Source organism: Oxyura jamaicensis, chromosome 5 (assembly GCF_011077185.1).
Source record: "Oxyura jamaicensis isolate SHBP4307 breed ruddy duck chromosome 5, BPBGC_Ojam_1.0, whole genome shotgun sequence".
Lineage (NCBI taxonomy): Eukaryota > Metazoa > Chordata > Aves > Anseriformes > Anatidae > Oxyura > Oxyura jamaicensis.
In genome coordinates, this window is record NC_048897.1 from 19,195,007 (window position 1) to 19,222,832 (window position 27,826).

General features: G+C 47.1%; 1 protein-coding gene and 1 long non-coding RNA gene across 3 annotated transcripts; one reads left to right on the forward strand and one right to left on the reverse strand.

Moving 5' to 3' along the window:
* Nucleotides 1–6: 6 nt before the first annotated feature.
* TTC9 (tetratricopeptide repeat domain 9) lies at nt 7–26,902 on the forward strand. Its single transcript, XM_035327100.1, has 3 exons — nt 7–400; nt 20,974–21,156; nt 25,748–26,902. The coding sequence occupies exons 1-3, from the start codon at nt 34–36 to the stop codon at nt 25,825–25,827; spliced, it is 630 nt and encodes a 209-aa protein (XP_035182991.1). The 5' UTR covers nt 7–33; the 3' UTR covers nt 25,828–26,902.
* On the reverse strand, nt 18,004–23,843 carry LOC118167581. 2 transcript variants are annotated; one of them, XR_004751199.1, is made up of 4 exons: nt 23,616–23,843; nt 23,461–23,549; nt 18,388–18,603; nt 18,004–18,147 (listed from the first exon to the last, which is right to left on the reverse strand). It is a non-coding gene; the product is annotated as an uncharacterized LOC118167581 (long non-coding RNA). The 2 variants fall into 2 exon arrangements; XR_004751200.1 differs by lacking the exons at nt 18,004–18,147; nt 18,388–18,603 and adding an exon at nt 22,198–22,326.
* Nucleotides 26,903–27,826: the final 924 nt, after the last annotated feature.

Below are 27,826 nucleotides of genomic sequence, written 5' to 3' on the forward strand. Positions count from 1 at the left end.
AGGGCGGCGCGGGAGGCGGGCGGCGCCGCGGCCATGGAGAGGGCGAGCCCGGCGGCGGGGAAGCTGAACGCCGGCGGCCGCGGGGCGGGCGATGGGCACGGCCCCGCGGGGGGCAGCCAGCCCCGGGCGGCGGCAGCGGCGGCGGCGGCGGGAGGCGCGGAGCCGGGCGAGCTGATCGGGCGGGCGCTGGATTTCAAGAGCGAAGGGGCGCAGTGCTACAAGGACAAGAAATTCCGCGAGGCCATCGGCAAGTACCACCGCGCCCTGCTGGAGCTCAAGGCGCTGCTGCTGCTGCTGAGCCAGGAGCCGGGCGGGCAGCGCCCTGCCAGTGCCGGGCTGAGCGAGGAGCAGCGGCAGGCGGTGGAGGCCATCGAGGTCGACTGCTACAACAGCCTGGCAGGTCAGCGGGGACCCCCGGCCGCGCACCTCCCTTCCCCTCCCGCAGCGCCTTCCATCTTCTCGCCGCCGGCTCCGGCACCCGAGCGCGGCTGGAGCCCGGCGGCAGGGCCCGGCGGCGCCCCCCGGCCCTTCCCTGCCTTTCCCTTCCCTTCCCCGGAGGCCCGGGTGCGTCCCCCTCAGCCCGCGGTCCCCTCGCCGTGGGCACGGGCAGAGGCTCGGTGCGCCGCCGCCCGGGGGATGGAAGGCGCTGGGCGACGGCCTCGGGTGGTACCCGGCGTTAAAAGACGTTCTCGGCCTCCCGGCTGTAAAAGTTGCCAGCGGACGGAGCGCTGGCTCTTGGCTAGGCGCCCGCGGGCGTTTGGGCATCCCTGCCCGTTCCCACCCGCTGGGGAAGATGGAGGGGTAGGGCTGAGGCGCCCCGGTGCCGAGGCAGGACTGCTGCTGACTCGGAGGAGCGCTGCCCAGGCGAGAGCTGCGGGATCAGGGGTTATTTTGGGTCCCGAGCCCGAACACAGCTCCGGAACAAAAACTTGTGCCTCTGTATGTAGAGGGTAGGAGGGTTTGCAGAGGGTAGCGAGGGTTCATAACCTGGAGAAGGTGCACAAAAAGACATGTTAATACAGCTCTGCTGCTTTCCGCAAGGATGAAGGGTCACTCGCTACCCTCTATATCCTTGGGGGGAAAATGGCAAAAATCAGGGCGCTGGTGTGTCAGCTGTCACCATCGCTTGGCTTTTGGCTTTCGAGACACTTGGCTAGCTTTGCTTCCTGCTGTCTAGGGCTAAAAAGGGATGCAGAATAAAGCAAACGGGGTTTGAAACGCCAAGCCAGGATCTTCCCTTGGCTTAATCCATGCCAATCTCAGTGTGGCTTTTGGGATGTAATGGGGAGCACGATTTTATCACGTTTTCAGATATTCTTCCTTCAGAAGCCTGTCGAAATCCTGTGGAGGGAGAGGCAGGTGAGATCCCAGAGTGATAGCATAATTGCACAGCTGTAATTTTGTCTCTCTCAAAATTTCTGCTCGCAGGTTTATTAAAATCCATTGTATCTGGCAAGGCTCATTTAGATTGGCAGGGTTATACAAAGAGCCCGCAATACTATGAACAATACCACAGAGAGTGGTTCTGGGTTTGCACAAGTACTCGCAGGAAGCGTCTCCGCCAGCCCTGGTGCTGAGGTACAAATGGGACGTGGTAGAAGGTAAATGAGGTGGGAGGGAGGGGTGGGCTTTGCTGCTGTGGCTCTTCCTGCTGCGTACACAAGTTCCACTCGCTAGAAATGTTTACACTCGTGCAGACAGAGCTGTCCTGCGTAATGGCCGTTGTCCACCGCGTTTATTTACTGCCACTGCTTTGAGCAGGGAGCTTTTTCACTGTTGATTGTGTTTGATCTTGTCAGCAGTAGCAGTCGGACAGCGTGAGAAACCCACTCCATCTTCAACCTAGATGCGAACAGATTTTACCTAAATTTAACTGGTGTGAACACAAGAGGAGATGAGTGTAATTAACCCTGGAGATGTGAGCAGTGCTTCTCCTTAGATAACCTCAAGGCGGGTCAAGGTGTCGTTCTGCACTCAGTCGTTGTGTGTTTTCGGTAGACGGGCAGGCACAGAGCAGAGAACAGGATTGGTCTTGGAAATGCTTAGTTTAGTGTGTGTCTGCTGCTCTGTCTGCGGGCAATTTTAAAGCAATGCCCTGCTTGTTGAAGAGGGGAGCATGCAATTAAACCACAGCATTGCTCCTCCTAGCCCAGCTCCAGAGCTCCCATTCTAGCAGGAGGATCTGTGAATTAGCGTCTGAAGGAGAGGAAAGAGATGGGAGGGAGCTTCTCCACAACTGTCACAATAATTAGTACACCTTTCTAATAGGAACTTCAAGGAGTGCAGCAGTGAGACTATTTCGTAACAGCATGGTGCAGCAGAAGCCACCAGCTTCTCTACACAGTGGGCTCTAGCACAGGTACCAGTGCCTGTTGTGGGAGCAGAAGTCAGCGGTGTTTGGCTGGGGAAGAGAGGAGATGCAGGGCGTTTTGCTTCTGAGCACTGACTGGATGCCTAGGGCTGTCTTTAAAATAAATAAATCTGCATTGCCTAGTGCAGAGAGCATAACAGCCATGCATGTTAATTCTAGAGAAGGCAGTTTTTCACTGAGCTCTGATTTATACCCGATAGCATTAGCAGCTGTCATCTGAGTGTCCTTATTACCAAGTTCTTTTAGCGCCTCCACGTACTGCCTAAGCTTAGCATTTAGGAAGCCCACCTTGGTTTTGCGCTGTCGTTTTCACATGGCCACCACACATTCCCCTGTCAGAGGTGTTTCGCATTGCAAAGACAGAAGCACGCACGCACAGTTACTTATTTAGATCCAGTCAGAGGAATGCATCAACGCCAGCTAGCTGTGCGCTTAGCCAAATAAGCAGGTAGGAAATCCACACCCAAAGGGGATCTGGGGCAGTCCTATGGGCGAAGGCTATGCACACATAGAGTACAATTGGGGTTGGGTTTTGTTTTAATCTGACTGATTACGAGTAAGAACATGTGGACAAACACAAGTCTGTTGTCAGTGCGTTTACTGCCTTGCAGAACATAAATTACAACACAGATTGTTTTTTAGTTCTGCTTCTTCCATGGAGCACCTTCAGCAGGGCATTCTCATACCACGAAGCACGGTGGCTAACACTTGTATTTACTCAGAGCCCTGCAATATTCGGTGTGTTTTCTGAAGTGAACCGTTTGGCACCCTCACAACCTAAACTATCCTTAGCCCATTGCAAAGGATTCTAAAACATGCTGGTTTTAAAATTCTTGTGATTGTTTTTTCATATATTTTAAATCGGCCTAGGATTTTCACCGCTTGCCATTGGCAGTGTTGCTCACATTTTTTTTTCGCTAAGCCACTAGCTGGGCTGCCGTGTAAGCTCCACGAGTTTTGCCTTAAAGGCACTCACCCCCACATCTGCAAAATCCCGCGCTGCTGCGTGCTTGCACAGGCGCGCCGATAGCCCTTCGTTTTGCCATAAGTCCCTTTGATAAATGTCATCAGATGCAAGGGCAGCAGCGTGGCCTGGGCCCCCAGAAATCGCTGGGGTGGGCAGAGAAAAATCCTACCAGCAGCACAGAGCCTCGCAGAATGAATGCAGGGCTGTGAGGCAAACAGTCATTTCTTTATGACTCACTGACGGGCTCTGACCTTGAGGAAGTCACTTGACCTCCTTTTGCCTCTCTCAGCCCAATTGAAAAATAAAGAACAGGAACCACGATGTGATCCCGATGGTGCATTCAACCGAGTTTTCCCAAGTCAGTGGTTTGTATTCTTTGAAAATAAAGATGATCGTAGGAACAATGCCTGCAGAAAAACAAGCTGGCCAAATACCACTCATGTCTTAGTCTCCTTTCCACTCATATAACACCTTGTATCTAGATGAAGCTTAAATGCCTTATGAACTGCAAGCAGGTAGGCATCATCCACCTGCTACTAACACAACCACTACCCTCATTAAATGAAGTCATCATTTTATTCCAGCATTACTGCCTAAAGTTTACAGGATCAAAAGGACTGTGTCTGCTCTGCAGAGAGAAACAAGTCCTGGTCCTTCCAAAGCAGCAAAATGCCAAGGGTAAGCAGAGTTTCAAGCTTTTTTTTTTTTTTTTTTTTTAAAACGAGGGAATGTTGCAGTGCGATAAGCAAACCTTTGTCAGTTTTCCTAAGCACGCAGAAATAGTAGAGCTAATCCTGGCAGGCAAAACAGAACCGGAGACAGAACTGGGTACGAGGAATGATGCTGGGAGATCGAGATTTTTCATCCTGCCTCTCTGTGCTGACCAACTGCCTTATCTTCACCAAATCTTTCATTCTTTGAACCTCAGTTTATTCATCTGCATTTCTGACCTCTTGGGAGTGCTGGAAGGCTTTGTTAATTACACGAATGTCAATTAAACGCAACACGTTTATATCCCCATTCAAACGCACACGGTTTCGGACAGGTTCCTTGGCAGGAGGGTGCACGTACCTGCAGCGCCTTACAAAACGTAGCTGTCCGAGGTAGGTCTCAGCCTGAGCAGCACGGGCTGGCCTCCTGCCCTGGCAGAAGGTGGCTGTTCACGACCACACAAAAGTCACAGCCACAGCCCCACCAAACGCAGCACTCGAGCTTGCTAGCACCCTCGGGCTCTGGATGGGGGTGCAGGTACTGCTCCCAACAGTCACCAGTTGTACAGAGTTCAGTGAGTAGTCCCCCGAGACAAGGAGCCTTAATCCAAGTGAAAATATGACTAAATAGCAGAAAAGCTACCAAAACTCGTCTCCGCTGACCACCCACTAGGACTCCTCAAAAGGAGTTTCTGAAATCCCATCCCAGTATATAGCAGTTAACAAGTACACACTCTACCAGGGCACATGGTGCTGTGGGTGTTAAAGCAGGCTTGGATTGTTGCTTGATGTGAAGTTGTGTTTTTTTTTTTAATGTGCTGCATCAACAAAAAGCACGCTCTGTAAGGATGCCATGCAATGGGAAAGAGAGACAGCAGCAGATGACAGCAGGATGTGGCCTGCGATTTTACTAGCTGGGGTGGGAGCTTCCTGACACTCTTGTTTTAGATGCATCTGCCCAGCCACAATGCATGGGAATATGTTTTACAGGCCTGATGCCCCATGTAGGTGCAGCAGAGAGTGAATGCAGGTGACTGAGGCATTTTAGGGATAGGCCCAACCCTCAACTGCATTGCCATTGCAATGAGTTGTTCTGTAAAATGCTCTGTGTTTGCCTCTTCCCTTTTATTTTGGAGAACAAAGTTCATCATTTGTAGAAGAAAGCTCATCACTGGACATGAAGCAGGAGGTATCAAAAATCAGAAAGCTTTTTCAAGAACACAGAGTAGTGGTTAATTTGTTTACCTAAAGAGTATTGATTGCTCTCCACCTTGAGATTTGCACTGGTGTGCTCTCAGAGGTCCGTAGTAGCACCTGCTGCCAGCTTTACTGCATCCCCTTCTGATCTGCTGTCCTGGAGTTCCCTCCAGGAAGAGTCCCACAGTGTGTCACAGCCTCTTACACCTCCCCAGGTTCCCATCGGTGCTGTGCTGGAGATGGTTCAGGTGCTTCAATAAAGCCTTGTGTGACAATCACAGCTGTTTCCCAGTCTATTGCTAAATACACACGAGCTCCATGGTTACCTTTTTTTTTTTTTTTTTTTTCCTGCGAGCTGTGCCACCTTTCCATGGTTCAGCAGGTGGAGCATCCTTCTCCTCCTCCTGTTCACTTGGGCTCAGACCCAGAAATTTCTAACCTGACTCCAGACCTGCTTCTCCAGCCCTTCTCCTAGAGCTGCCTAACAATTCAGCAGTGCAGCCCTGGTTTCCCCTCAGCGTCCTGTGAGCAGTGGGATTGATGCTGCAAGTATGGAAGGCCATCAGAAGGTTTGACATTAGGATTTTAGGAGGAGATCTATTGCACACCCACTAAAGGAGATCACTGTAAGGAAAGAAACAGCAAAATAAAAGGGTATAAATAAAAGAGGAGGTCTAAGTGTTGCCAGATCCTAGTTTCTTCTTGACACTGTGCCATCTTACAGAAAATAGCATACGACAGAGTATGAAACTGAGGAAACAATTAAGGGAGGAACTACATAATGAGGTTTTGAGGAAATTTACTGGCTATTTTTTTTCTTCTGTCTTCTCTCACTTCATGGGTAAGAAACTGATGTAGAAAGAAGACGACTGTTTATTATTCTTGATTTCAGCTTACTCAGGTAACCATGCCAGTGACTAATAGTGAGGGTTAAAAATGTTTTGAGAAAGAGTCACTATGAACCATCATTAACCAGGAAGCTGTTACTCGCGGCTGCTCAGGAATCTGTCTCCTTTTGTTCGTTTCTGCAGTGCATCTTGGATGGGAAACAGTAAACATAAGACATTGATAGATGAATGCAGGTAAATCTTCTTGTGGTGATTCAGAGTGTTACTGTTCCTCTTTGTTTAACCAAGACTGTAGAGTTGCTGTGGTTTCTGGAAGCCTGGCTGGAATTGCTGGCGCTACCTTCACTGGGGCACGCTCGAGTTGCGTGAGGCTGGGAGGTGGCAGGAAGGCCCTGCGGCTGCCTCTGTCCTTGTACACTTGCCTCGGTGGCCGTGCTTGGCAGCTGTGGAAGCTGGGGTCACATCTCGTTACAGCCATTCTGAGCTTAGGACCATGCTGGAAACCATACCAGGACAACTCACAGAGCGAATTCGGCACAGTCACGTTTTCTCTCTGCAGTAACCCATGGCAGAAGGGACAGCTGGGAGCTATGATTTTATCTGTCATAGTCTGACGTACCAGAGCTCATCTGTTACTGTCCATAGGCAATAGCTAATGTCATGATCTTTACTTCAAAATCCACTCTGTTCTCCCCACTCTCCAAAATTCTTGACACGCCGTCACCCTGAGGCTCATCGGCTGCATAGCACCATCTGCTTCTCCTTGGCTTTGTCCTGTGTACCCAGTTCTCCCATCGTGTTTCTCAGCTCAGGAGCCGGGGCTGCTTACGCACTCAATGCCTTTTCTGCTCGAGTTTCTCTGCTCACTCCCCCAGTTGCACTGCAGCTGTGGCAGACTTTTTGACCTCCCAGGCAAAGCTGTGGCCCTTTCCAGGCCCTGTCTGTTCTGCCAGCATTGCCCTCTCATCCCCCGTGTTCTCAGGCTCTGCCCCACAGCATCTCGGTGCAGCTGATTCATTGGAGCTGATTTTATAACCTGTTGTTTATCAGTTCAGGCTGGACCTTTTCTCCTCCCTGGCTCTCCTTAAGACCCACCTCTGCTGTGACACCCTCTCTAGCACATCCATTTTTGATGGGTAAAACTTCTGCCTTGCTAAGGCAAATACTTTTCTAGCCACTGCTCAGTATTCCCGTTCCTGCTTTAGCGGGAGCGCTGTCTTTTGCATCTCCTTGCTGCCAGTTTAGGGGGCTGTCATGTAGATTGTTCTGCATCAGCGGCAGCAGCACCTCCTTTCATATTGGAGTGGCAGGCAGCAAAACTCCGCTAATCTAGCCGTCGATCTGGTTTCCTAGGAGCTGCTGGAAAGGAGCAGCTGGGTCAGCCAGCAAGCAGCCACCAAACTCGTTTTCCTCAAATTTTGATTCCAAATCTCCTCTGATGCCCTGATTACAGCTGTCAGTCTTCATGCTTCTGGTGTTAGTCTGGCCCGGCAACATCAGGGACTAAATGGCTCGTTTCATACTTGAGGAAACTCAAGTGAGGGATCTACCCTGCTGCAAGTCCTTGCTCTGTAAAGCAACAGCGTTGAGGGCCCTTGGTAGAATCTCCTCATGCAGCAGTGGAGATTCGCTACCCATCTGACCTGTCTGTGAGGCTCAGCCTAACATGCACAGACTGATCTCAGGTCAGCCCAGCCCTAGGTCTTCTCCAACTCGAAAGACTTCACTCTTGACTCCAGGCAGCAGAATTGTTTACTGCTACCTGAAGCAGATGGAGGGGAGAAGAGAAGACATGCACTAGTGGATCTTTGTCCTGCACACTCCCCAGTGTGGTGTGTGGGAGAACAAACTTACTCCCGAAAGCAAATTAAAAGCAGAGGAGGTGTCTGGGACTTGAAAATTTATGTTAGACCCTTAGCACTTCCTTTGGCTATTCCTGGGCTGGTGTGACTAACCAACTTGTACCTCCAGCGTGCAGTGCCATCCCTGCAGTCACCAGCTAACCCACAAATTCACCCCGTACGAACAGCATCTTTATGATATAAAGAACCATCTTTCAATCAACTGCAGGGAAGAAGCTGTGAGAATTCACATTCCTTTGCCCCTCCTGCTCCCAGAGAGGGAGAGGGCAGAAGGACCTACATTTCTTCCACTCTTTCAGAGAACAGGTGGGCTCCACACAATAGTCGTAGCCTTACCCAAACAGGAGCTACCTGGGGAGGCCATCAGTTAACCTTGCAAAAGCAGAACCATGAGGGAAGGAGTCTGTTATTCCTGGATGATCGTTGTAAGTCAGCACTAGCTATTGCTCTGCAATAGCACCTTTTTTTTCCACTCATATTTCGAAGAAAAAACAAAAAAAACAGAGCTTCTGCCCCATGCCACCAGCAATGATTCTCTCATCAAACAGCATGGTGCAAAATAAAGCCTCAGTGCTTTCTTCAGTCACCATATGTTTTAATACTAGCATAATTCAAATCCTAGATTACTAGCCTCTTAAATGATTTGCAGTGATTAATTGCTCGAGACGCAGTAGTGCATTCATGTAGCAAAGAAACCAGAGCAGCACAAGATCCTCACCTATACTGCAAGTACAAAGTAAATATGCTCTCTTTCCTTTGTGTGTTCTCTAACAACTGTGATGGAGCTCAAACTAAGGCAGCTCAGGAGCTTTGCTCATGGGGTGGAGGGGAAATTAAATTAGTAGATGAATACAAAATAATTTTTAAAGACCCAGGGCTGATTAACTTGGAGCGCAGTGCTAGAAGGTATCAGGGAGTTAAAGACCCTAATTTTTAGTTTAGTTTAGAAAAGAAGGCTTAGACACATAACTAATCAGCACATTCACTGCTATATTAGATAGGATAAGAACTGTAAAGCAAATATGACATTTTCATGCTTGAGAACCACTGCTAACTGGTTTGGATTTATGAATAAACTTCTCAGAGATTTTAATTTTCCTGTCCACGGCCATGTCACATAAATGACTCAGTCATCCTGTGACCAACTAGCATATTCAGATCCTTTTCCTCTTTGGCTATTTCCAGCTCATGAGCTCACAAATTCTAGCAGAAATTCTTGCTTTAAATCCTAAAGAGCATGATTGTAAGTTCTGTGTTACTGATTTCCATCCCAAATAAATTTAATGCTGTCCACCAGGTGATGTAGTTCTTTTTATACGACATTGCCATCCTTATCCTTTTTGAGGATACCTTCCAGCTTCACAGTGCAAGTGGGCGCTCCTTCTTTTACATCAGGGCAATTAATAAAAGCATTAGACAAGTTCAATTCTGAAATTAATTCCTGCAGTATTCTTCTAGTGGTCTCTGATATGCGTGTTAGCAGAACCCACTTGAAATTCTTTAGCCATCATATAATTCTGAGTATATCGTCATATCCTCTAGCTTAATTGAAAAGGCATGGTCGAGACAAAGAACTGTATCATTAGCCTGATCCATTACAGTGATTCTCTCTGGTGTTTGAAAACAAGCTTCTTACCGGGGTGGAGGTTCCCCTCCATATTCTTCAGATCAGACGCAGTCCTACCTCCTCCTTCCACTGCCAGCAGCGCATTGCACTGACCTGGTTTATGGAAGGATTGGGAACCATCTGAGCACTTTACCTGAAGCACTTTGCCGCAGCTTGTATTAAAGAGCAGGCATCGTATTAGAGGACCAGTTTATGCTCCTGCACATTTCAATCCCTGGCCTTCTCAAGCAAATATTACACTGAATCTTTACTCAGGTCTTCAGCTTATTTGTTTTCAGCCTGATTTCCAAAGGCAATGAGTCATAAGCAAGTATGTTTTATGTAGTCAGCCTGTCAGTCCACTCTGGGTAACTTTCAAACCTGTTGACTAGCTGGATTTGATGGAGAGGCAGCTGTCTCAAAGGTACCAAGTTCATACGGTATAACCAGAGGGCAGGGAAGAGGCAAGGACACCAGAAGCCCAACCACACAAAAGGGCAAAGCTTAAGCCCAGTTTGCATTGGCAATCGGAGCTCAGCCAGGTGACACAGCCTGACGCAGCCAGGGTCAGTCGGCTCTGTGGCTGACAAGTCACTCTTCTTTAGTGCATTTTTAAGTAAAACAATGCTTTGAGAGCTTTGATTAATACCTCTCACTCTTCAGTTAGTTAGAAAACAGTGACTTAGGCATCCTCTGCTTCTGCCTGTTCTTGTTCTCTCCATCCCTCCCTCAGAGGCCATAAAGGCTGCTTTCTGTTTCAAAACATCATTAAAATGGAAGGGCTTTGGGCTACACAGGACCTGGATAAAACACCTGACTGGGTTATTATTGTGAGGAAGGAAATGTTCCTCCCTGTTCAGCCTCTCCTTCTTGCCAGTAAGAGTCTTCAGCTAGGGAGAGCTCGGGAAAGAAAAATACAAAACCCATTTCAGTCCCTATCAATTATACATGCTGTGAGGACACGAGGCGGTGGCCTCAGCCAGCTCCCCACCCTGTAGCAGACTCTGCAGCTGTCAGCTCTTCCACGTGTCCCAGGAGCGAGCTGCAGCTCAGCACCACGGGGCACAGCACACAGATGTTAGGCAGCCACGTCAGCCGGCCCTGGTGTGGCACAGGATAAAGCACTAGCTTTCATCCCGAACTGAGCAGGCTGCAGTAAGCCAGGCTGGAGGCAATCGTGGCATGCACGACTGTCAGTGACTTCATCTGAGAGCCTCCAAGCTGCTCCAGCTGCATTTCACGCTCCCACTGGCAGTTGTTTATTTGGTGAGCCTCCCCGAGCAGAGGTTTCACCCCTCAGCAGAGAAGCAGCTTGAGATCCAGCACTTTCTCTAGAGCTTCTCCCTACTCACAGGATTACCCTCCTGGTCAAAGCCAGGGTTACAAAAGCCACCTTTCCACTAAGACCTGAATTTCACTGTGTAGCATCCAATACTGCCGATCTCTGAGACAGTTGTGTGCACCTTTCCCCTGTGAAAAGGGCCCAAGAGACCAGATTCCTCCTCTGGTGGGTGTCGATAGCAACAGAAGGCCAGAGGAGGAAAGATCCGATGTGGAGAGGGCACAGCAGTATGAGGGTAAAGCAATGCAAGGTGAAAGGCACGACAAAAGCAAACAGCAAGGAAGGGGCGGTGGAATAAATAGCAACTGGAACAGCAGATCTGAAGGTCAAACATCTAAAGGCACATTGACTGGACCAGACTGGGCCAGCTGAGTACTGATTCTAAAAGATAAAGGCAGGTCAAAGACCACTAGATAAATACAAAGTCAGAGCGGAGGAAACCTCCAGGGGATTTAACCTGGCAGATCAACAACAGCAGCCTCGGCAAAAACAAACAGAACGGATTCCCAGCTCTCCTAACACGGCCGCAGGAGGAGCAAGCGTTTATGGAGATTGCAGGATCAAAATGATCTAGGCACTAAAAGCTGACTGAAGCTCTTGTTCCACCAATGGTTTGCTAGGACTTCGCTCCTACGTCTCCTGGCTGGGAAAATCAAAGGCATGGAGATCAGAAGGTGCAATACGGAGATCTCTTTATTTTAGTTGAATAAAGATTTGCTGATCCACAGCTGAGGATGGATTCTAGCTTCAGAAAGCACTTCTTGTTTGCTTGACATCTAGGCTTTTAATACTTTAATTTTACCATTGCTAAGAATTTTCAGTAAGCCTCTGGTTTTAATTTGAAGAACTGCAGGAACTAGGAGGTCAAAATACTCTTTCAAAACAGAAGCTATGAGAATCAGATGAAAAATTGTCTGCAGTTCTTTGCTTCCCAAAGGTTTGTCCCTTTCAAGGAAAACTTCAGTATTATATCACTGGATTTGTGACCAAAAAAGCATAAATCACCACTAATTTGCCTTAAAGTAGCTGAAGAATCATTTAGAAATAATGAACACTTCTAAAGAACTGCGCTCTAGAAAATTAGAAAAGTCTGAGGTATGAGAACAAAACACAGCAAAGGCAGAAATCATTCATGCCTGCTGTTACTTAAGTGCTTATATATTCAAATGTCTAGCCTGGGGGATGTCACAGCAACATCCTTCAACAGGACCTTCTGACAGGCATTTGCAGTAAATGGCGGCTGTCAGGGAGAACCAAGGACCGTTCATGCCCCAGGTGTTACAGCACAATCAATAATGGGACTGCAGAGCTGGACAGGAATTCAGGAGTCTTCTATCCATACCACTGCACGGTACAAGGGTATAGAAAATGTATATCCCAGGTAGCATTTATTCAGGTTGTTCTTATACACTTCCAAAGCTAGGATCCTCCACAACTCCTCCAAAGAGTCTACATCAATGGTTCAGCCTTGTCACTATTAGAAAGTTCTTCCTAGTAAGAATCTTCCCTGCTGAAATTTAAGCCCTCTTCCAGATTCCTGAGTACAAGAACAGACTGCATTCTGGTTATGGCCTACTTTGCATGACAGGGGTTTTTCTCTTTTACGTATGTGAACATTGTAAGCCTGCCTTCCCTCACTGTCTTCTTTAGGGCTCACAGTTTGTGTTCTCCGTTCTGCTCATTACTGTCAGGGTCCTCCTGGCATCCATCTGCATTTTCTTGCAAGACTGGTATCCAAAAATCAGCCATAGTAGTCACACTTCTTGCAAATTTCTTTTCATACATGATAGTGTGCATTTTTCTTTGTTAACAATAGTCTTGCTAACTTTATCTGGTGATCTACATAACAACCCACATATTTTTCTGCAGAATTACTTCAGCCAAACATTCCTGCTCTGTATCAGTGGTATTTGTTCATTTGTTTGTTTCCTGCCTAACTTTAGTACCTTTCGCTTGCCCCTGCCAGATCACACCCTGCTTTTGTCAGGGCACTGCTCCAGTCTGTGAGGACCCCTTGGAATTCCAGCCCTGTCTTCCAACATATCCCAGCCGCTCCTCGCATCTTAGTGTTACCTGCCAATTGACAGGCAGCCTGCAGTCAGTCATTGAGGTCTTTATTGAGGACACCAAATACCATGGGACCTAGGACAGATCAGTGCAGAACCTTACTTAATATTGCCTTCTGCTTTGATAACAGAGCAAAGTTTATTCATTTAGACTGTTCTCCCTCAATTTGCTTAAGAAAATGTCACTAGAATTTGTCATCTGACTAGTGTAAAAGCCAAGATATGTAACATCTACTGTTTCACCTTTATCTTCAGGATTGATCGCCCTATCAGTCTGAAATTAAACTGATTTGTTCTGACAGCTAACATTATCTCCAAGCCTCTAAAGGGGTGGAACAGGAAGGGTCCCAGGATGGGCTGCCAGCCACAAAAGGCCTCACAGAGGTTTAGCAGCTCCCCTAAAAGCTGCTAGATGCCTCTTAACATGCATGGTGGTGGAAGCATCAGCATAGTCACTACCAGTGTCTCTGTCAGACAGAATTTGTGCTATTAAGTCAGGGTCCTCCTGGAAGAGATGTGAAGGACAGGGGCAGCAGAGAACTGAAGGAGACCATGCTGTGGGTTGAAAGGAAAGCATGGTCAAGAAGGCAAAAAGGGGAGGAAAGATTGTCATCTGTCTACGAATTGGGAGTCAGGCTGAGAAGAAGGGGAAGGCAGCTTGGAAGAGGTGACACTTCGGGCTCTTCAAACATTTGTGGATCCACACCTCATTTAGCATGAATCCCTCCCTACAGAGAGAGACAGCCTGTCATACAGTTTAGTTTTTAATTTTCCACACATCTCCCTGCAAGCAGAAACATACGGGCATATTTAGGTCTTTTGGGTACCTGGAGAGGAATAAATGAGGGCCGCTGACTGTAAAGTTGTGCTGTCATTCCGATATTCCCTTCTCATCCCATTAAGGTTGTCCGGGAACTGGGAGTCAGCTGATCAGATTATTGCCAGACATTATCAAGCTGTCTATAATTAGCTTCTTATTGGTGAGAAGCCAGAAAATCCTCTTTGTTTGCAAGCTTGGACTATAGAGAAAAGAGAAATATTTCATGGAAGAGATTGTTTGGAAACTGCAGATCCTAATTAGTGTCTCAGCCCTGTAGTGAAACGGTACGTGGCATTTCTCTGAAAAAAGATACTTCCAAACACCCCCTTTGGAGGAACACTGGGTTGCATTCTTGAAAGGCACAGCCCACAGGGGGCTTGGTGCAGATATGGATGGTTTACAACCTGTTCTGTTCCTTGGTTTAGGCTTCTTGCACTCCCTCATGTTATGCAGCTCCTTTCAGTGCCAATTAGGGAAATTTAACACAGGCTAAAAACTGTGTTTAGTTTAACACAGGCAAAAACTGTGTGCCATCCCCGTTACCTGTGCAGTCTGCACCCTCTAGATCAGTAACTTCAGAGAAATTTGGATTGAAGTATTCCAATAGACTACATCTTTTTATGCTGTGCATTAAAGTTAAAGTAGCTTAATTCCAAGGTGACTTTTAATCTCAGGTAAACCTTTACATCTTCAGCATCATCTTATGACAGACATGTTACCTGATATTAGAAGTTAATTATAATCTAAATTACTAACACAAGGCTGAAATTTCCAATGTCATTTAGTAATTGTATCCCCTTTAATTCCTCCAGTGGACACCATATACTCCACATGCTTTTATAAAGACTGCTTACAGAGACTTGCAGCATGCAGATTAATGGTACATCCATCAGGGGCATGATTAAGAAAACTGCTGTCTATTCCAAAGCAAACCTTTTTTTTTTTTTTTAAATCCCTGATTTTTTAGTTACATCTCAACAATTTTTCTTCCCAAACACTTAAACCAGGATTTATCACTATCATGTTTTTTCTTCTGAGAAAGAACGTCACTATGAAGGATGCCAAGCCTTCTGAAATAAAAGAAGTATTATGAGACTCTTGTAGTCTGCCCTATTATTTTGAGTCCTAAAGAAGTAGAGGACGAAGCCTGCTCAATGATACATCAAGGTCTTAATCATATGTCTGAATAAAACCCTGAAGTAGTTATATCAAAGCATCAATCATGTGTTTTCCAAAATAGAACTAGAACAAGAATATGTTCCATCTTCCTGTGATTTAAACAGATTTTAAGTGAGCTGTTGGCTGCTATACTTAGGGTGAGATCATATCAGAAAGCAAAGTATTTTGCAGAGTTTAATCATGGCTATTTCTGGGAATGACACTGTCAGTTTGTGAAATACACATTGAGTTCGTAGTGGTTGGAGTACCTAGCACTCGTTAAGGAGTAATAATCCACAAATAAGCTGTTAAACACCAATGTTAGAATCAAAAATAAATACAATAAAGAAGGCATAAATACGTCGTGTTTGAGCAGCAATGGGTTTATCTACTTCTCCCTGTTTTGAAACCAACCAAATCAATACAAGTTGGGTTTTTGGTGTTTTGTTTTTTTGAATCAGTGATTGTTGTAGAAGAATCATTTGCCCTGCTCTCTTATGGTAAACTCCTCAAAGTAGGTCAAATGCACTCACACATTTTTTTGAAAGACAAATCTAGTATTCCCTAGATTTTTCACATTAAGTAGTGGAAAACAAAGATCATTTGGATTCAGGCTCTTGCGTGGGCATATGAGTGGTTCAACCACAAGACTTACTATTAGCTCTTGCACAGGACACCTGCTCCAGTCTCCAGGGGATATTGGCAAAGGCCAGCTTTAGGCATTGCAGATCAGTATCCCTCAGTTAGTACAATCAACAGAGAAAGATAATTCTGAGCCGGAGTGCAAGGGTGAGTAAGTCATCTGCTAGAGGAGCTGCTGTCATGCACGCCTAGCGAGACTACTTTCCTATGCTTGAATTTCACTGTTATAAATGCTGCTCCTGCTCCTCAGGCTAGCTGCCCTGCACCTCTATATCCTCAGCGCCTTGTCCCAAACTCATAACTCCACTTCTGCTCTCAGACTTGGCCTCCTGGTAGACCTCAGCCCCTCACTAATACACCCCTCTCACCACCGCAGCCATTCTGCGTCTTCATTTCCACACAGCTCTCAGCCCCGATCTCCTCGCCTTGCCAGCATCAGTCTCCTTATCTTTCTGTCATAGGTAAAACAGCTCCTTTCAGCACGGTTTCCACTTTCCGCTCCTTTCTTGAGCGGAGAGAGCAGGAAACTTCTGTTGGCTAAAAGTTTCCAAATTCCCACTTTTCCTAGACTGAGTTGTACCCAAGGTAGACAGAATATTCAGTGGATTTGGGTAGCAAGTTCTAAGGCACTTCTTCTGAGTACTGTACACAGTACTATATTGGTTTTATTTTCAGAAAGTTATCAGTTGGCCAGCTCTGGATTACCCCAGGGATAACAGAAGGCACCTGCTTGACACAAATGATATCTGCCAGATTTCAGTTTGCAAAGCCAAACGTTGAGAGGACGTGAGACAAATCCAAAGAGACAGTCACCAGAGATCTTTAACAAGGGAAAAATAAGATACATTTCCCTAGCCTGCTTTTCAAAAATACCTGAACAGTTTTGGCTGACATTTTCTAAAAGCAGACGTCGCATATGGAATATTTTAGTCCAAAAACTTAGAAAACCAAAGTTATAAGCAGTTGATTCTCCCCTAAAATGGAAGGGATGAGGCAATCATAAGAACAGGCAGTGCTACCAGCTTACCTGGGTGACAGCGAACTGCAAATGAGACTGGACTTTGTGAAACACAAACTTGCAACCCAAGACATTCCTGAAGGGCCAGGGCATGCTCATTCCCCAGAAAAGCTGTAAGTGGAATTCCTGTTATGACTAATACCACGTGCTGAAACAAACGAATGTGCCACAGGGAAGGGACATGCTAACACTGCCTGCGTGGTAGTTTGGCTTAATTTCCGGAGCATGGATAGGTCTTGAGCCTTGCCTGCAGTAGGACTTTGGCCACCGGTATAAAACTGTGTCTGGAGGAATGTTCCAGCATGCAGATTTACCCTTTGGCAAACGTTTCCAGGTAGGCAAGGCTTCTCATATTGTTTAAAATTCCACGTTAAAAATCTACACACCCTACTTACAGACTTAGATCTTGGTCCAGCCAAAATTAGAAGCCAAAAGTTTGGGCCAAACGGAGCTATTTTCATAACCCGGAGAGGTTTGCACACAGGAGAGGTTTCCCTGGCAAGATGCTAACCAACAGCATTTTCTGTTGAATTTCATTTTGAAGGTTCACACAACAGCTATAGAAGTGATGAAAGCTGAGAAACGTGAGGGTTTTAGTAAGCAGCTCCAGGCACTTCTTCATGCAGTCTATTTAAGAGTTACCTCTCTAAAAGATATACTGCAATTCAGAATTAATTTGGGGTACAATAAACTAGAATCTAAACCCCTGAACTGTCAAGAATTCAATAAAAAACTTCCCACTACTACTAAGGGTTAAAGGAGTAGATGTATTTTCACTCTACAGATGTTTTAACCTTTGTTTTGTCTAACCTGGTGCTAAGCAGGGTCACATAAAGTTAGCTCTTAGGGTACCATTTTCTACTGATACCAGATTTGTGCCGCATCTCTCAAATAGTTGCAACTCAGAGCTGGCTGGCACAGATTCAGTCCAGGAATTAAAATTTAGAAACCTGGATTTAATACTCAGAGGAAGAAGAAAAGCAGCCATGCTACCTACTTCCTTGCTTAAACATCAGTCGTCAGCTGGGAAGTGAGATGGACAGGGATCCTCTGCTGGAGCTAGAAGTAATAGCCTTCTCTCCTCCCCATAGCACATTTCACACAGTGGATTTAAAACTGCTTGTTTTTACAGCAAATGGGGGCTCCTCATCACTATGCAACATAGTTTTAAAAATGAGGAATTATTTATTGCTCAAGATGACACAGTACATCACTTACCATACTGAGAAGAATAACTAAGTATGATGGACTACCCACATGCTGAGATGCAACAGGACACCTGGAATTCTGAGCTGGAGAGATGTAGCTGCTGCACAGATGCTGCATTAGTGATAAAACCTGCAGGGACTGGGTGACTGGAGGTCTGCATCTGCTTGTGAAGGGCACCCTTCTAATTGCCAGAGAACCATTAGAGATGGTGCTGTGTGGGATCAAGCCCATTCTCTTTGAAGAAAGCAGAAGCAGCTGGATAAGCCTCTCTTGGTCTGGTCTTTGAGTTAGCTCTGTTCCTCAGAAGGACTCACTGGGGGCCTATTATGAGCTGAGAAGGAGGGTGATGAAGGGTTTGATGTGCTAAACAAACACTACCAGCCAGACACACACATCTGTTTAGGAAAGTGACACATTTTCAAAACAATTCTTCTGACTGAACTGGCTAGGAAGTACAAGGGTACCACGTATCTTCCACTTTTGAGAGCTGCATTACTAACCGCCTCTGTATTCACAGTGAATCACAGCCCATTAAGGTCATTTCAGTGCATGAAGAACTGAGTGCACACACCTCTAAATATTTGTAAGTGAGGTTCTCCCTCCAGGTTCATTTGCAGCAGCCACTTCCAACGCTGGCTCTCCAAATGGCCAACTCTTCCAGCATAACTGTTTCCTGCACATCCATCTGCTCGTTTTGTTCAGATAAACGCATCTCTCCTGCTAGCCCTGTGGTACTGACTTCTCTCTGCCACGTGCATAGTTACAGCAGTGCCTTGCAGAGCCTTTACTGTGAAAATGAGTCACAGAAAGAACCCAGATGGCTATCTGGAAGCCCATTTGGGCTTATGAATTAGCAGGATTTGGGATACTTTATAACCAATCCATGAAGGAAGTCCAATATGGAATTATTGAGTTAATATGCACGGCCTGACTGCCTGTCATTTTGAGGGTAATTTCTGTGACTATAGCTGGAAATACCAAGTAGTAAACAAACAGAGACCAAAATCCCCCATCCAGTTGCTCTGCAAGGCATTTCCCCAGGACGTGAAAGGCTGGAGCAGATTGGCAGCGTGCAGAAAGCTACTGCCACTGCTGAACCTGCTACTGGTCGGCAGACAAACAAAGCAATCCAGTTTCCAGGGCTGTGAAGCCAGCAGTAAATTTACACAGCCATCTTTTTAATAGCTTTGAAAAATAAAGGAAAACAAAAGCACAGTCATTTCAAGCTCCATTAGAAATAGAGTGAGAAAAATCAATGTTTGACAAATAGGAGGGGACAAATTCTGGATAAGGAAATGCTACGAAGCTTTTAGTAACCTGTGTTTTTTAACTGGCAATCAAACAGCGAGCAGCCAGCTGCCTTTGTAATACCTATGCACTTCAGTGTCAGAATCTGTTAGAGTTCATAGGAAGTCCCTCATTAAAGTAAATGGGACAAAGATCTGATTTGTAAGTGCTGTGTCACTTAACCAAACTCGGCAGCAGCGGGGCTAGTTCTGCAGTCCTTGCCCAACACATCTGTACCGTGAATTCTTCACTGGCAGAAGGCTGTTGGTGGTTGTTCCCAGTTAGCTATTTAAGCTGTAAATGCATGCCTGGGTTAGGGGTGCATTCTGTCCATGTTAACTGATCAAAGGCTCAGACTAATTTAGGTTGGAAGGAATCTCTGGAGGTCATCTAAGCTGTCCTCCTGCCCATGAAATGTAAAGCGAGCTACAGAGAGGGTGCAGGGCTCGCTTTAGGGGTGCAGGGGAAGGGGACTGGGAACTATCATATTCCTGACCCAGCATCATATCCTCTCAGCAACAGTTACCATGCAAAAAATGAAGTCTGGCTGTTCATTGGTGCCATCCGAACTGTGATGGCTTGGGTTTCCAGGAGCAGCAAGTCTCCTCCTTGCCAGAGACACACTGAGTAACACCACCTGCCATGGGAAATTTCTCTCCATGCCCTGGCACTTGACATTGCCAGCCCCTGAACAGATCTTTGCATAGCATCCTGCCTTCCTTCCCCTTCCCTCCTCTCCAAATCATGTCATTCCCAGAGTTGCCTTGGATTGTAGCACCAGAAGAGTTTGTGAATAGAACAACTTTCTTCATTTCCCTTAAGACCGTGGCTGCAGCACATCCTTTTCTCATCAGTGAAATCCTAAATATCCTAAAACCTTTCTTAACACCCAGTAAGCCTAAAGAAATTTAGCCCAGAGTGCACACTACAGTAAGCCCCGGAGGCATGTCCAGCATGCCATCCTCCCTAGCCCAGGGATCCCTGCCTCCCATTCAAGCTCACTGCCAGCAAGGGTGATTCTGGTTCCTAGTGAAGGCAAATGTCTCAGTAAAGCATGCCTCAGGGATCTCCCCCTTACTCCACACCTAGCTGTGAGAAACTCACTGGGGATTTTTGTCGGCTCCTTGACATTTATGCAGCAATTGTCCTTGGGCACAGAGCCCTCAGCAGGCTGTTTCTTCACCGCTGTTTACCTTTTCCTCTGTGAAGTCAGAGGAACTGACCTCTGGTGCTGAACTTTTGCTGCAATACTTTGCAAAAAGCATGCAGCCTAGCACAATTTTTGACCCCATGCTTTAGCTCCAGGTGCCTCTGGTTTACTAACAGTGCATTCCAACGGAGCACAGACCCTTGGTGCTTCCTACAGTAAAAACTCCCCATAGGACCTCCTGCGTAAAAGGCAATACGTTATGTTTGTATATCCAGCACCTGTGGATCATTAACTACAATACAAAATTTGGGCTAATTTAATTCCCCCTGATAACTATTCTTTGACCACCTTTTCATTTATTATTATTATAATTATCTTTTGACTTTTCTGAGCCCTAGCCCTCAGCTGAGAGGTCATTTTACTACAGTCACTACCACGAGATCACGTGGAGCTGCAGCTCCGGAGGGATGTTTATGTTCTTGCTCTCTCTCCCCAGCCCCCCAGAACAAACACAATCCCATCAGCTTGAAACGCCAGAAATAGAAGCACGGGTATTTAAGTTGTGAACAATCAGATTTGGCAAACAATCTATAGGACTGCACCCGTTCTGAATCATGACTCTGAGTCATTTCCCTCACCTAGGCTGCTCTCCTCGCCCGCGCAGACGCGGGAGCAGAAAGGCAGCAGTAATGTTCCCTGCTCTGTCTCTCTCCCCTGCAGCCTGCCTGCTCCAGGCCGAGCTGGTCAACTACGAGCGCGTCAAGGAGTACTGCCTCAAGGTGCTTCAGAAAGAAGGAGAGAACTTCAAGGCACTCTACCGGTCGGGCGTCGCGTTTTACCACCTGGGTGACTACAACAAGGCACTCTACTACTTGAAAGAGGCAAGATCCCGCCAGCCAACAGGTATGGGGAGCAGGAACCTGACCTAGCGTTGAGTGCTTGTGCATTTCTTTTCACAAGACTTTGTCCCTGATTTGTTTTCATTGATTTCCACAGGGGTGAGCATGACGGCACCCTTAGTCCTACTTCCTGTCAAGGACTGTCCCCCTAGGGCAGCAAGTTTGCAGTGACATTGCCTTAAGACATTACCTGTTAACTAAGTGTTGCAGAGGCTGCAGCACAAGCTGGGTGGTACCAGTACTGCTGGAATCCCGTGTGTGGGGAAGGGATCCTACCAGGATGAGGAAGAGTACATCCCAACCATTATATTTTCTGAATGAGATAGTTTTTCTGCTTAGCAAAACGAGTAGACTGTAGTCCCCAACAGCCATGCCTTCCACTATCTCAGTAAAGGAATAATATATTTCTCTAATAAAAAGAGACAGACACATACTCACAAAGCACTCAACAGGATGCTTCAACTTGTGCCACGAAGGCAGTCACATGCCTTGTTCAAGTACCTGCCCTCCATATGTCCAAAACAAAAAGAATTCATTTCAGGCAGCAAAGAAATTGTGTATGCAAACAACTTAGCCTGGTTGGAGCAGACACCTTTATGCTAACCCACCCAAACTCAGAGGGCAGGTAGAAGGCCACAATGCAGAGACAATGCTTTGAATTTTGAAAAAAAACTGCCTGAAAAAAACACACAACTGTTCAACCTATTTCTGTTAAAGGAACTTTGTAATACATGCAGAAAAATTAAAGGACCATGAGAAAGCCAAACAGAAGCCACACGCAAGGGGAACCCCACAGAGCAGCTCTTCCACCTGCACCTGTGTGCGTTTGGAGAGAGAAAGCTGGGCACGAAACAGGAGCGGGCACAGTGGGGTTGGCATGCCTTGAGCTAGAGGAGGTGAGGGAGGTGGCCAGAGTTTGTACTGTCCCGTAGGCTCTGGGCTCCGGCGGTGATGGCACCCTGGAGGAGCACCAGGATCGCACTCTGCTCCCTGCTCCCGTACAGGCGCCCGGTCCCATCTGCTGTGCCTGGCCCCAGGCTCCGGGCAGTCTGACAGCACAGCTGCACGCCCCGCACTCGCTGAGCAAATGTGCTTAAAAGCTCAGTTTAGCCTATTTAGTTTACAGCGCGCCCTTCTGCTTTCAGCCTGTGCCAGAATCAGGGAATGGTGAGACCTATGCAGAGAAAAATAGTCGGAGGAAAATAAGGAGCTATCTTAACCTTGGGGTTCTGATGAGGCTCAGATGCGAAGAAGTCCTTTTAGCTGAACCACTTAGCTTCTATTTTTAAAATATGTATTTTTATGCTCTTTCCCCCTCTCCCTCAGTGATACTATTTATTTGGTATCTCTCCTTCCTTCCTGAAATAAATACTAATGTATTCAACAGCAAAAGCTTAGAATACTGCTGCTTACTGCAAAGACATACCGGGATCTGTCCCCAAAGGCCCTTAATGTATACAAAAAACAATTCTGGCCTTCAGTGCTGCATCAGAGACTCCTCTCTGTTTTTGTTAGACCATCCAAGGCCATTGTTGCACTGTTTTATTTATGATTATTGAGAACTTAGGGAAAGAAGCGAATGCATGCAGCAAGAAAGGATGTGGCTGTTAAAACACAGCAGAAGGAATCAGGTGATGCTAGCAAGAATTATGTGACCTGGAATAACTCAATGTCTCCATCTGCAAAACACAATTGTTTTCTGTTATCTGAGGTTTTGCTAGGCTCACTGGTAAAGCGCTAGGTTATTATTACAGTCATGTTCTGCCTTTCTTTCCCTTCCTCTAATAAGGAATGTTTTTGGCTCAAATCACTGGCAGTCTCTTTGCTGGGGGGAATTTTAAGTGGTAAAGAGGAATTAGTTAGGAAAGGGGCTTACAGCCCTACAGGTCTGTCATCGCAGCAAGTTCCTTATGGCTATTTACTGTCTGTCAACAGCAAGGGCAGGGTCTGGCCCCATTTCTTAAGCTACCTCCAAACAAAAACAACAACAAGACAACAAAAGCAGGTGGAAATAATACAAGATAACTGTATAGCACTCCTTAATGAGCAGCATCTTGGAAAGGGAAAGGAAAGTGGCTGTTAAGTTTACCATGCTGCATGGAAGGAGCTGGCCTCCTAAATTGCTAGTCCCCAGGAATAAGACCCAGACCACGGTGCCTGCCCAGCAGATGAACAACCAGGCTCTGAAGCCACTGGGAAGAGCAGGAACAGCCTTCAGTGCAGCAGGAGGCCACAGGAACACTCAAAAGAGCCAGGAGACATGTTCCATTTGCAGCACTGCCAGCATCACTTACTGAGCCGTCCTTACCTACCATTCCCACATCAGCACTTCCTCGCTGAGAGACCAGAGCCTTCTGCTCATTAACATTTAGCTTTGAAATACTTCTGCAGACAGAGCTGGGGTGGCACAGTGTCATCTTATGGAAAAGACAGGACTCCTTCACCAAGCAAAGTGCTGCTCACCACTCTGCTCTGGTAAAGCAGCAGCCCTCAAAGAGGAAACACCACATGCCCAAACCTGCCGGGAGATTTTTTGCTAACTTGCAATCAGAGTTTCTCCCGCCCCCTGTCAGCTGCACCTTGTTTTGCCTCTGGCTCCCTGTGCATGTGGCAATCTCCCAGGTGAGTGAAGCCATGCCATCAGCAGCTAGCTGCCTCACCCTCAGGCCAGAGGCAGCTGGCAGCCTTCTGCTGCCCCGCTCGCACTGAGACCCACCTTGTCCTCCTCCTCCTCTGTCACCGTGCACAGAGTCCCTGCAGGCCTGGGCAGGTGCAATTTCCTACCATGCCTCCTCAGTTACTGCTTGTCACCTGCACTGGGCAGGCCTCTGACGTGTGAAGGACATTCAGCTGTGCTGCAGCCCATCAGGTGCATGGAGGGTATGGAGCAGGGAGGTCAAAAATTCAGAGCCAACCCCTCAGCTGAGTTGCTCCACTCCTAGAGGCTGTGCAGCTGAAACCATTTCTGTTAAAAAAGGCTCCTTCAAAATTCATTAGGCTGGTATGAAATGCTAGTGTATTACCAGCTCAGGGTGCTGGTGCTCCTTGTCTAACACAAGTGAGAGCAGAACTCCTCAATTCACTGAAAATCCCCCAAATGGGGCAAGTGTCTTAATCACTGACTGCCACCCTCTGAAGGGACTAGGATGATGCCACTGAACCTGCAGAATTAGCAGGGAGACCTACCTCACCAGGGACGGCTTGGGTAGTGACAAGAGCATCGCTTCAATGTGTTTGTGCAGAGCTCTGTGTGAAGGGAAGCTGAACCATCTCCCATTGCCTCCGTTCCCACTGATGGCACAACAGAGGCATCCCCTTCTAATTTTTACAGGAAACTCTGCACTCACAACTCCTCTGGTGGGGGCAATACCCGTGCTTGCTAGCAGTGGGCATGTGACCAGCAATGTACTCATCTTTTTGGAAGCTGAAGCACTTACTTAATAGCTGATATGGGGCAATTTGGATGAGAAGGAGGTGAAATTGCTCCCTGACTGTGGGCAGAATGGATTGCTGTGTGCATCAGATTGATTTTTGAAGCTCTAATAACTTATAATGGACAAAGCTGGCCCTGGCTGGCCTTCTGAGTAAGGCTGTGAGCAAAGAACCATTTTTAAATTAATACATAAGTGAAAGCATTTTTTTTTTTATGCTTGCTTGCTTCTGATACCACATGGCATTTTCCACCCTGGGGATGCCATGCTGGTGGGAAGTTGCCCTCGTGAAAGTAAATCAACACGATTTGAGAAAGGGGTGGCCATGGCTGCAGAAGCATGGGGTCTGTCTGGAGACACACTCATCGTACACATCACCCTGCGTCTCAGGGTGAACGGGCTCCCTGCCTGCAAGGGCCTGGAGATAAAGCAAAATTCACATGTTGTGTGTGCAAGGTGTGTGCACTGAAATATTGGAAGGAAAAAGAGGTCTGAGCTTACTGCCTGCACAGGACTGGGGTCTCACAGCTCCCTGCAGAGGTGAAGCATGGTTCTCTGCTCCTGGGAACTTCGTTAGGATAGACAGGGCAGTGTGCGGTGTACGGCGTATGACAAAAATGCAGATACAGTGTCATGGTGGAAGGACTCCCAGACATGAAATTTAAGGAGAGCAAGGTTACTAAAAGAACATGAACAGTGCTCTTCCCACATCAGCTCATCCTGGAAAATTGTGAGAAGAGTGAAATAGGCTATAAAATGAATAGGAAGGTGAAGAAGCAGAACATAACTGTAAAGAAGGTGCTTTTAGAGTCTTGTGTGCAGGCGCTGAGGGCAGGGAAGCCAGGGGAGATGCTGTTCCATAGGAGCAGGCAGGGATGACCGGGATGGCTTCACCTGTGTGAGTTCAACTGTGGTGACCAAGAGTAGCCAAAGAGAAGGTAAAAACTGGCTGAGGCAAGCTCATGAGCAACAGGGATGGTGAGCCCAGATCAGAGCAGGTTCACCAAAACCAAAGCAGCAGGGTTTGGATCAGAGCCGCTTCCCGCTCGGGCTGTTCCTGCAGTCAGGAACCTGAGGTGCACCATGGATGAAAGGTGCGGTGTGTCCATCTTTCACAGGGAGTTGTAACCACTGTGCATGTGTGTGTGTGCTCTTTCCCTGCAGATACCAATGTCATACGATATATCCAGCTGACAGAGATGAAGCTCAGCAGATGTTCCCAGAGAGAGAAGGAAGCCTTGTGAAAATGAAGCTGCTTCAGCTGAAGTGCCCAAAGGGGAACATTCCTTCCTAGAAGCCCATTTGGTGGATTTTCCTGTTTGCTCTGCCTCATCCCCATCTCCTCATCCATCCACTCTCCCTTGCTCTTCATCGAATCCTGGTTTTGAAAAAAAAAAAGACTCAGACACTGGATATGGCTGTGGCAATTACCATTGCCAACCATGGTAATCCCCTTCCCCATGGCAGGAGAGCACAATGGCTACAGCCAGCCTTGTTCCAAGGCAGCGTCACACACCTGGAGCAGGCGACGCTGGGGGACCTCTCTGGTCCTGAGCTGCCTGCTTACTACCCGTAGGGAAGCAACCCCCAGACAACTACTTCCTGGCGAGGCAAGCTGGAAACAAGCAGTTTCTACTCCGGGTGATCACTGGAGCTTAGAGGAGCCAAGAAACCAAGAGAGCCACTGGTCATTTCACAGGGGATAGCAAATGCCTTTTCACCATCAGCTCCCCCTGCCTGCTTCTCCAGCGTGTGCTACCAGTCTCCAGTGAGAGCTCACATGCTCCCAGTCCAACGCCAGTGAAACTGTTTCTAAACATCCTCTTAACGAAAGCACAGAGCACCCTACGATACCCCCGAAGCTGTCCCAGTACCGGAGGAGAAGGCTGTGGGGTACCACAGAAGGCTGAACAGACTGTGAAAGCGTGGTGTACAGTATGAGGGAAAAACTGTGAAATAATCCATTAAAGGCAAATAAAAATTATTAATAGGCAACAAGTCCAGCCATTGCTTTTAGAAGGGACCTCTGGGTTCCCCGTTTCCAGCCAGGCAACATTGTCTAGTGGGGGCAGCATAGGGTGGGGAACAGAGACGTCTCCATTCATGTATCGGCTCTGCCATGCCTTGCTGTGTGCTCTTGGGCAAGTCACTTAGCCTCTCTGTGCCTCGGTTTCCCCATCTGTACACTGGGGATAATAATACTTCCCTACCTCGCAGGGGTGTTGTGAGGATTTACCAGTTAATGTCTGTAAGTAACAGTACAGTGATGTACAGTGCAAAGTATTATTAGTACATTGGATTGAGGTCTTGATTCTCCCACCTCGTGTTGGTGCTTCCTGTGTCCTGTTTTCTTATTTTTTTAACAGAACATGGTGCTGACAAACAGGGCAGGACCAACAGCTTTGGAGGCTATTTCAGCAGCCCATATGGCCTTTTAGACCTACTGCAGCAATCTGATCAGTCCTGAGAGCTCGGGCTCCTTGGCTCAAGGATCCTTTTCTGGAACTGCCAGTAATGGGATCAGTAAGTGCCACAAACACATCTCCAGTGTCACTGCCCCACGAGTGGCCCACAGGGAACTGCTCCCAGCTGCAGGGTGAACATGTGTGCTTCTCATCTCACGGTGGTCAGTGTGAAGTTCGTTGTACCCATAGTTCAATCAGCCCTTTTGGATGAGATGCGCAGACTGAAACACAGAAAGCTGAACATGCGAAGTTCAGTTGAGTGCTGCGTGCTCTGGTCCTAGGAGCTATGGCATCCACATTCCTGTTGTGGTACCTTGCCACAATTTTTTCCAGCCAAAATTTGAAAGAGTTGATAGAGAAACATCAAGGGAAAAAACAAATCTTTATCATTGTCTCTGAAAAAAAAAAAAAAAAAAAAAAAAGTGGAATTGTATTCTTTAGTTCAGGGACACGCCCAGCCCGCACTGGGGGTGGGGAACGGACCATTGAGTGGTACCTAAGTCTCTGAGATAAGATGGACCTACATGAGTTGTGTGCAATGTAGTACCTAGGATGGCACCAGAACTTTATGTTTCTCAGGTGGGTGGTGGAAAGCAGCTGTGTGCAGCTACAGTGAAGGACAGGACTGTGTACTGGGGGCAGCACCAGCACCCTCTTTAGATAGCCCGTGGTTCATACATTTCTGCCAGGAACAAGTGCCTCTGCCCGCCACTACCCACGTCTAAGCAATAAATGAGCCTGCAGCTGCTGCTGGCACAACAGTTAGTTTAAAGACAAA